General features: G+C 48.8%; 1 protein-coding gene across 1 annotated transcript in view; it reads left to right on the forward strand.

Annotated features, from left to right (window-relative positions):
* Positions 1-313: 313 nt before the first annotated feature.
* Positions 314-10,000, forward strand: part of LOC116937202 (reticulon-4 receptor-like 2) — a gene marked incomplete at its 3' end in the record, with an annotated part of 40,344 nt that continues 30,657 nt past the window's right edge. Inside the window, exons 1-3 of the mRNA XM_076057820.1 lie at positions 314-418; positions 4,373-4,448; positions 8,759-8,817. Coding sequence (XP_075913935.1) covers positions 8,787-8,817 — 31 coding nt within the window. The remainder of the gene's footprint in view (positions 419-4,372; positions 4,449-8,758; positions 8,818-10,000) is intronic.

Genomic DNA, 10,000 nt, shown 5'->3' on the forward strand with positions numbered 1-10,000 from the left:
GAGAGAGAGGGGGGAGAGAGGGGAAGGGGGGGAGAGAGGGGAGAGAGAGGGGGGAGAGAGAGAGGGGAGAGAGGGGGGAGAGAGAGGGGGGATAGAGAGGGGGGGAGAGAGAGGGGAGAGAGAAGGGGGAGGGGGGAGAGGGGAGAGAGAGGGGGGAGAGGGGGGGAGAGAGAGAGGGGGGGGGAGAGGGGGGAGAGATTGAGGGAGGGGTAGGGCGAGGTAGGGGTAGAGAGTGAGGGAGGGGGTAGAGAGTGAGTGAGGGGGTAGGGCTCGGGCTAGTGGGAGGGGCCGAGTGAAGCTCCTCCCACCACCACCACCACCACCCCCACCGCCACCCCCACCGCTACCGCTGCTTCTGCAGTCGCCGTGTGCCCACCTGGCCACACGGCCAGCGAGACGCACGAGGAGGAGTCCCTCTGTGAGTACCAATAGTGAGTACCTGTGAGTACTTCTAGTGAGTACCTGTGGGTACCTGTGTGTACCTGTGAGTACCTGTGTGAGTACTAATAGTGAGTACCTGTGAGTACCTGTGGGTACCTGTGTGGGTACCAATAGTGAGTACCTGTGAGTACCTGTGTGTACCTGTGAGTACCTGTGTGAGTACTAATAGTGAGTACCTGTGAGTACCTGTGGGTACCTGTGTGAGTACCTGTGTGAGTACCTGTGGGTACCTGTGGGTACCTCTAGTGAGTACCTGTGGGTACCTGTGGGTACCTGTGAGTACCTGTGGGTACCTGTGAGTACTTCTAGTGAGTACTTGTGTGAGTACCTGTGTGAGTACCTGTGTGAGTACTTCTAGTGAGTACCTGTGTGTACCTGTGGGTACCTGTGTGAGTCCCTCTGTGAGTCCCTCTGTGAGTACCAATAGTGAGTACCTGTGAGTACCTGTGGGTACCTGTGTGAGTACCTGTGTGAGTACCTGTGAGTACCAATAGTGAGTACTTCTAGTGAGTACCTGTGAGTACCTCTAGTGAGTACCTGTGTGAGTACCTGTGTGGGTACCTGTGAGTACTTCTAGTGAGTACCTGTGTGAGTACCTGTGTGAGTACCTGTGGGTACCTCTGTGAGTACTTCTAGTGAGTACTTGTGTGAGTACCTGTGTGAGTACCTGTGTGAGTACCTCTGTGAGTACCTGTGTGAGTACCAATAGTGAGTACCTGTGTGAGTACCTGTGTGAGTACCTGTGTGAGTACCTGTGAGTACCTGTGTGAGTACCTGTGAGTACCTGTGAGTACTTCTAGTGAGTACCTGTGAGTACCTGTGAGTACCTGTGAGAGTACCTGTGTGGGTACCTGTGAGTACTAATAGTGAGTACCTGTGTGAGTACCTGTGTGAGTACCTCTGTGAGTACTTGTGTGAGTGCTTCTAGTGAGTACCTGTGTGAGTACCTCTGTGAGTACCTGTGTGAGTACCTGTGTGAGTACTTCTAGTGAGTACCTGTGTGTACCTGTGTGAGTACCTGTGAGTACCAATAGTGAGTACCTGTGTGAGTACCTGTGTGAGTACTTGTGTGAGTACCTGTGTGGGTACCTGTGAGTACTTCTAGTGAGTACCTGTGTGAGTACTTCTAGTGAGTACCTGTGTGAGTACCTGTGTGAGTACTAATAGTGAGTACCTGTGTGAGTACCTGTGAGTACTTGTGTGAGTACTTCTAGTGAGTACCTCTGTGAGTACCTGTGTGAGTACTTCTAGTGAGTACCTGTGTGAGTACCTGAGTGAGTACTTCTAGTGAGTACCTCTGTGAGTACCTGTGTGAGTACTTCTAGTGAGTACCTGTGTGAGTACCTGAGTGAGTACTAATAGTGAGTACCTGTGTGAGTACCTGTGAGTACCTCTGTGAGTACTTGTGTGAGTACTTCTAGTGAGTACCTGTGAGTACCTGTGTGAGTGCTAACAGTGAGTACCTGTGTGAGTATCTGTGAGTACTTGTTTGAGTACTTCTAGTGAGTACTTCTAGTGAGTACCTGTGTGAGTACCAATAGTGAGTACCTGTGTGAGTACCTGTGAGTACTTGTGTGAGTACTTCTAGTGAGTACCTGTGTGAGTACCAATAGTGAGTACCTGTGTGAGTACCTGTGAGTACTTGTGTGAGTACTTCTAGTGAGTACCTGTGTGAGTACCTGTGTGAGTACCTGTGAGTACTTCTAGTGAGTACCAATAGTGAGTACCAATAGTGAGTACCTGTGTGAGTCCCTGTGTGAGTACCTGTGTGAGTACCTGTGTGAGTACTTCTAGTGAGTACCTGTGTGAGTACTAATAGTGAGTACCTGTGTGAGTACCTGTGTGAGTACCTGTGAGTACCTGTGTGAGTACCTGTGAGTAACTGTGTGAGTACCTGTGTGAGTACCTGTGTGAGTACCAATAGTGAGTACCTGTGAGTACCTGTGTGAGTACCTGTGAGTACCTGTGTGAGTACCAATAGTGAGTACCTGTGTGAGTACCAATAGTGAGTACCTGTGTGAGTACCTGTGTGAGTACCTGTGTGTACCTGTGTGAGTACCTGTGTGAGTACCTGTGAGTACCTGTGTGAGTACCTGTGAGTAACTGTGTGAGTACCTGTGTGAGTACCTGTGTGAGTACCAATAGTGAGTACCTGTGAGTACCTGTGTGAGTACCTGTGAGTACCTGTGTGAGTACCAATAGTGAGTACCTGTGTGAGTACCAATAGTGAGTACCTGTGTGAGTACCTGTGTGAGTACCTGTGGGTACCTGTGTGAGTACCTGTGTGAGTACCTGTGTGAGTACCAATAGTGAGTAACTGTGAGTACCTGTGTGAGTACCTGTGTGAGTACCAATAGTGAGTAACTGTGAGTACCTGTGTGAGTACCTGTGAGTACCTCTGTGAGTACCAATAGTGAGTACCTGTGTGAGTACTTCTAGTGAGTACCTGTGTGAGTACCTGTGTGAGTACCTGTGTGTACCTGTGAGTACTTCTAGTGAGTCCCTGTGTGAGTACCAATAGTGAGTACCTGTGTGAGTACCTGTGAGTACCTGTGTGTACCTGTGTGAGTACCAATAGTGAGTACATGTGTGAGTACCTGTTTGAGTACCTGTGAGTACCTGTGTGAGTACCTGTGAGTACCTATGTGAGTACTAATAGTGAGTACCTGTGTGTACCTGTGAGTACTAATAGTGAGTATCTGTGAGTACCTGTGTGAGTACCTGTGAGTACCTGTGAGTAGCTCTGTGAGTCCCTCTGTGAGTACTTCTAGTGAGTCCCTCTGTGAGTACCTCTGGGAGTACCTCTGTGAGTACTTCTAGTGAGTACCTCTGTGAGTACTTCTAGTGAGTCCCTCTGTGAGTACCTCTGTGAGTACCTCTGTGAGTACCTGTGAGTACTTCTAGTGAGTCCCTCTGTGAGTACCTCTGTGAGTACCTCTGTGAGTACTTCTAGTGAGTCCCTCTGTGAGTACCTCTGTGAGTACCTGTGAATACTTCTAGTGAGTACTTCTAGTGAGTACCTCTGTGAGTACTTCTAGTGAGTACCTCTGTGAGTACTTCTAGTGAGTCCCTCTGTGAGTATCTCTGTGAGTACTTCTAGTGAGTACCTCTGTGAGTACTTCTAGTGAGTACCTGTGAGTACTTCTAGTGAGTACCTCTGTGAGTACCTCTGTGAGTACTTCTAGTGAGTACCTGGGAGTACCTCTGTGAGTACCTCTGTGAGTCCCTCTGTGAGTACTTCAAGTGAGTCCCTCTGTGAGTACTTCTAGTGAGTACCTGTGAGTACTTCTAGTGAGTACCTCTGTGAGTCTCTCTGTGAGTACCTCTGTGAGTCCCTCTGTGAGTACTTCTAGTGAGTCCCTCTGTGAGTACTTCTAGTGAGTACCTCTGTGAGTACCTGTGAGTACCTGTGAGTACTTCAAGTGAGTCCCTCTGTGAGTACTTTTAGTGAGTACCTCTGTGAGTACTTCTAGTGAGTCCCTCTGTGAGTATCTCTGTGAGTACCTCTGTGAGTACTTTTAGTGAGTACCTCTGTGAGTACTTCTAGTGAGTACCTCTGTGAGTCTCTCTGTGAGTACCTGTGAGTACCTCTGTGAGTACTTTTAGTGAGTCCCTCTGTGAGTACTTTTAGTGAGTCCCTCTGTGAGTATCTCTGTGAGTACCTCTGTGAGTACTTTTAGTGAGTACCTCTGTGAGTACTTCTAGTGAGTACCTCTGTGAGTCTCTCTGTGAGTACCTGTGAGTACCTCTGTGAGTACTTCTAGTGAGTACCTCTGTGAGTACCTCTGTGAGTACTTCTAGTGAGTACCTGTGAGTACTTCTAGTGAGTCCCTCTGTGAGTACCTCTGTGAGTACTTCAAGTGAGGATCATCTGGACTATTGAACTCGTTCTATTTCATCACGCTGGGCTATTGGATTTCACACGGAGCAGACCTAGACGCGACCCACAGCTCCAAGTACTTGAGGTTCCGTGTTGCCGCTGGTGTCTGCCTGGTACTCGGATCGCAGTGAGTACTCACTCATACACTCACTCATACACTCACTCACTCACCCATACACTCACTCACTCACACACTCACTCATACACTCACTCACCCATACACTCACTCACTCACACACTCACTCATACACTCACTCACTCATACACTCACTCACTCATACACTCACTCACTCACTCATACACTCACTCACTCATACACTCACTCACTCACCCATACACTCACTCACTCATACAAAGAACAAAACAAAGATCCCCCATATAGCCTTAACAGACTGTAGGGGCAAGTGCTGTTAGCGAGCACCTATGAAGGCCGGAACGGTACACGAGGGGGTGGGTGGCCAGCACCACGCCCGACCGCCTTTGTCTCCCTAGTGGCAATGTTTACACACCGCACCAGGTACTCATTTGAGGCTGAGTCGACCTAGGGAAGGCCCGGGACCGGTTCAGATAATCGTCACTGGTGTTGGCCGTGAGCGGGAATCGAACCCGGGTCGCCAGGTTCATAGCGCAGCGTAGCGCTAACTGCTACACTATCGCTCCCCACTCACTCATACACTCACTCACTCATACACTCACTCATACACTCACTCACTCATACACTCACTCATACACTCACTCACTCATACACTCACTCATACACTCACTCACTCATACACTCACTCATACACTCACTCACTCATACACTCACTCATACACTCACTCACTCATACACTCACTCATACACTCACTCACTCATACACTCACTCACTCATACACTCACTCACTCATACACTCACTCATACACTCACTCACTCACTCATATACTCACTCACTCATACACTCACTCACTCATACACTCACTCATACATTCACTCACTCATACACTCACTCACTCATAGACTCACTCATACACTCACTCACTCATACACTCACTCACTCATACACTCACTCATACACTCACTCATACACTCACTCACTCATACACTCACTCATACACTCACTCACTCATACACTCACTCACTCATACACTCACTCATACACTCACTCATACACTCACTCACTCATACACTCACTCACTCATACACTCACTCACTCATACACTCACTCACTCATACACTCACTCATTCACTCACTCACTCATACACTCACTCACTAATACACTCACTCATAGACTCACTCATACACTCACTCATACACTCACTCACACACTCACTCATACACTCACTCATACACTCATACACGCACTCATACACTCACTCACTCATACACTCACTCATACACTCACTCACTCACACACTCACTCATACACTCACTCACTCATACACTCACTGATACACTCACTCACTCATACACTCACTCACTCAGACACTCAATCATACACTCACTCACTCACTCATACACTCACTCATACACTCACTCATACACTCACTCACTCATACAGTCACTCACTCATACACTCACTCATACACTCACTCACTCATACACTCACTCACTCATAGACTCACTCATTCACTCATACACTCACTCACTCATACTCTCACTCATACACTTATACACTCACTCATACACTCACTCATACACTCACTCACTCATACACTCACTCACTCATACACTCACTCACTCATACACTCACTCATACATTCACTCACTCATACACTCACTCACTCATACACTCACTCATACACTCACTCACTCATACACTCACTCATACACTCACTCATACACTCACTCACTCATACACTCACTCACTCATACACTCACTCATACACTCACTCATACACTCACTCACTCATACACTCACTCATACACTCACTCACTCATACACTCACTCACTCATACACTCACTCATACACTCACGCATACACTCACTCACTCATACACTCACTCACTCATACACTCACTCATACACTCACTCACTCATACACTCACTCACTCATACACTCACTCACTCATGCACTCACTCATTCACTCACTCACTCATACACTCACTCACTAATACACTCACTCATAGACTCACTCATACACTCACTCATACACTCACTCACTCACACACTCACTCATACACTCACTCATACACTCATACACGCACTCATACACTCACTCACTCATACACTCACTCATACACTCACTCACTCACACACTCACTCATACACTCACTCAGTTATACACTCACTCATACACTCACTGATACACTCACTCACTCATACACTCACTCACTCAGACACTCAATCATACACTCACTCACTCACTCATACACTCACTCATACACTCACTCACTCATACAGTCACTCACTCATACACTCACTCATACACTCACTCACTCATACACTCACTCACTCATAGACTCACTCATTCACTCATAGACTCACTCACTCACTCATACACTCACTCACTCATACTCTCACTCATACACTTATACACTCACTCATACACTCACTCATACACTCACTCACTCATACACTCACTCATACACTCACTCACTCATACACTCACTCATACACTCACTCATACACTCACTCACTCATACACTCATTCATACACTCACTCACTCACTCATACACTCACTTATACACTCACTCACTCATACACTCACTCACTCACTTATACACTCACTCATATACTCACTCATACACTCACTCACTCATACACTCACTCACTCATACACTCACTCACTCATACACTCACTCACACTCTCACTCATAAACTCACTCACTCATACACTCACTCACTCATACACTCACTCACTCATACACTCACTCATACACTCACTCATACACTCACTCACTCATACACTCATTCATACACTCACTCACTCACTCATACACTCACTTATACACTCACTCACTCATACACTCACTCACTCACTTATACACTCACTCATATACTCACTCATACACTCACTCACTCATACACTCACTCACTCATACACTCACTCACACTCTCACTCATAAACTCACTCACTCATACACTCACTCACTCATACACTCACTCCCTCATACACTCACTCATAGACTCACTCACACACTCACTCACTCACGCGTACACTCACTCACTCATACACTCACTCACACACTCACTCATACACTCACTCACCCATACACTCACTCACTCATACACTCACTCACACACTCACTCACTCACACACTCACTCATACACTCACTCATACACTCACTCACTCATACAGCACCTACACACACAGACAAAGATCCCCCGTGTAGCGTCTAACAGGCTGTAGGGGCAAGTGCTGTCAGCAGCAGCAGCGTCTATGAAGGCTACTGGCACTGTGGCTACACACACAGAGGGGGTGGGTGGTCAGCACCACCACGCCCGGCCGCCTTTGTCTCTCCCCCAGTGCCACACACTCATTCACTCACCAACTCACTCAGCAACTCACTCACCCACTCATTCAGCGACTCACTCAACCACTCACTCATTCAGCAACTCACTCACTCACCCACTCACTCACTCAGCCACTCACTCACTCACCCACTCACTCACTCAGCCACTCACTCACTCAGCCACTCACTCATTCAGCCACTCACTCACTCACTCAGCCACTCACTCATCCACTCACTCACTCATCCACTCACTCACTCAGCCACTCACTCATTCAGCAACTCACTCACTCACCGACTCACTCACCAGCCACTCACGCACCCACTCACTCACTCAGCCACTCACTCACTCACTCACCCACTCACTCACTCAGCCACTCACTCACTCAGCCACTCACTCATTCATCCACTCACTCACTCAGCCACTCAGCCACTCACTCACTCAGCCACTCACTCATTCAGCAACTCACTCACTCACCGACTCACTCACTAATTCAGCAACTCACTCACCAGCCACTCACTCAGCCACTCACTCATTCAGCCACTCACTCATGCAGCCACTCACTCACTCACCCACTCACTCACTCAGCCACTCACTCACTCACCCACTCACTCACTCAGCCACTCACTCACTCAGCCACTCACTCATTCATCCACTCACTCACTCAGCCACTCAGCCACTCACTCACTCAGCCACTCACTCATTCAGCAACTCACTCACTCACCGACTCACTCACTAATTCAGCAACTCACTCACCAGCCACTCACTCAGCCACTCACTCATTCAGCCACTCACTCATGCAGCCACTCACTCACTCACCCACTCACTCACTCAGCCACTCACTCACTCACCCACTCACTCACTCACCCACTCACTCACTCAGCCACTCACTCACTCAGCCACTCACTCATTCAACCACTCACTCATCCACTCACTCATTCGCTCACCCATCCACCCACTCAACCCCCACCAACCAATTATCTCCGTCTGTCGCTCACCAGGTGAGGCATCCGTGGAATTGGTGAGGTGATGGCGTGGCCCTTGGAGACTGGAAGGAGAGGTGAGTGAGTGAGTGAGTGGATGAGTGAGTGAGTGAGTGGGTGAGTGGGTGAGTGAGTGAGTGGGTGAGTGAGTGAGTGAGTGGTGAGTGAGTGAGTGAGTGGGTGAGTGAGTGAGTGGATGAGTGAGTGGGTGAGTGAGTGGTGAGTGAGTGAGTGGGTGAGTGAGTGAGTGGATGAGTGAGTGGGTGAGTGAGTGAGTGAGTGGATGAGTGAGTGGGTGAGTGAGTGAGTGGGTGAGTGGGTGGGTGAGTGAGTGAGTGGTGAGTGGGTGAGTGAGTGGGTGAGTGAGTGAGTGGATGAGTGAGTGGATGAGTGAGTGGTGAGTGAGTGAGTGGGTGAGTGAGTGAGTGGATGAGTGAGTGGGTGAGTGAGTGAGTGGGTGAGTGGGTGGGTGAGTGAGTGAGTGGTGAGTGAGTGAGTGAGTGGGTGAGTGAGTGAGTGGATGAGTGAGTGGGTGAGTGAGTGGTGAGTGAGTGAGTGGGTGAGTGAGTGAGTGGATGAGTGAGTGGGTGAGTGAGTGAGTGGGTGAGTGGGTGAGTGAGTGGGTGAGTGAGCGGGCGGGTGAGTGAGTGGGTGAGTGAGTGAGTGGGTGAGTGAGTGGGCGAGCGAGCGGGTGAGTGAGTGAACGAGTGAGTGGGTGAGTGAGTGAGTGGGTGAGCGAGTGAGTGGGCGATTGAGCGAGCGAGTGAGCGGGTGGGCAAGCGAGTGGATGGGTGTTGAATCTATCTTTGCCGAGTGCTTACTAACTTTCCTGGGTAGTAAGTGTTAATTCCCCAATTTGCTTATGCCTCAAGAGTACAGAACGTGGCTATTTATTTATCCCACACCCACCACACACACACCACCCACCACACACACACACACAAAAACACGAACGTTACGTTTGTGTCTGCGTGTGGTAACAATCCCCACGATCTGTACCTTCGAGGCAATAAACAAGTAAGGATTATGGCACCTATGGCCCAGAGGGACCCAGACAAATTGGCGTTGCATAGTGAATTATTTGGTGGTAGTGAGCGGTGGGTGGGTGGGTGGTGAGCTAGGGGCTGTAAGGGGATACCATCAGTGTAAGGGGATACCATCAGTGTAAGGGGATACCATCAGTGTAAGGGAGATAGCATCAGTGTAAGGAGATACCATCAGTGTAAGGGGATACCATCAGTGTAAGGGGATACCATCAGT

This window comes from Petromyzon marinus, chromosome 84 (assembly GCF_048934315.1).
Source record: "Petromyzon marinus isolate PM22_M1 ecotype Great Lakes invasive population chromosome 84, UKy_Petmar_22M1.pri1.0, whole genome shotgun sequence".
Lineage (NCBI taxonomy): Eukaryota > Metazoa > Chordata > Hyperoartia > Petromyzontiformes > Petromyzontidae > Petromyzon > Petromyzon marinus.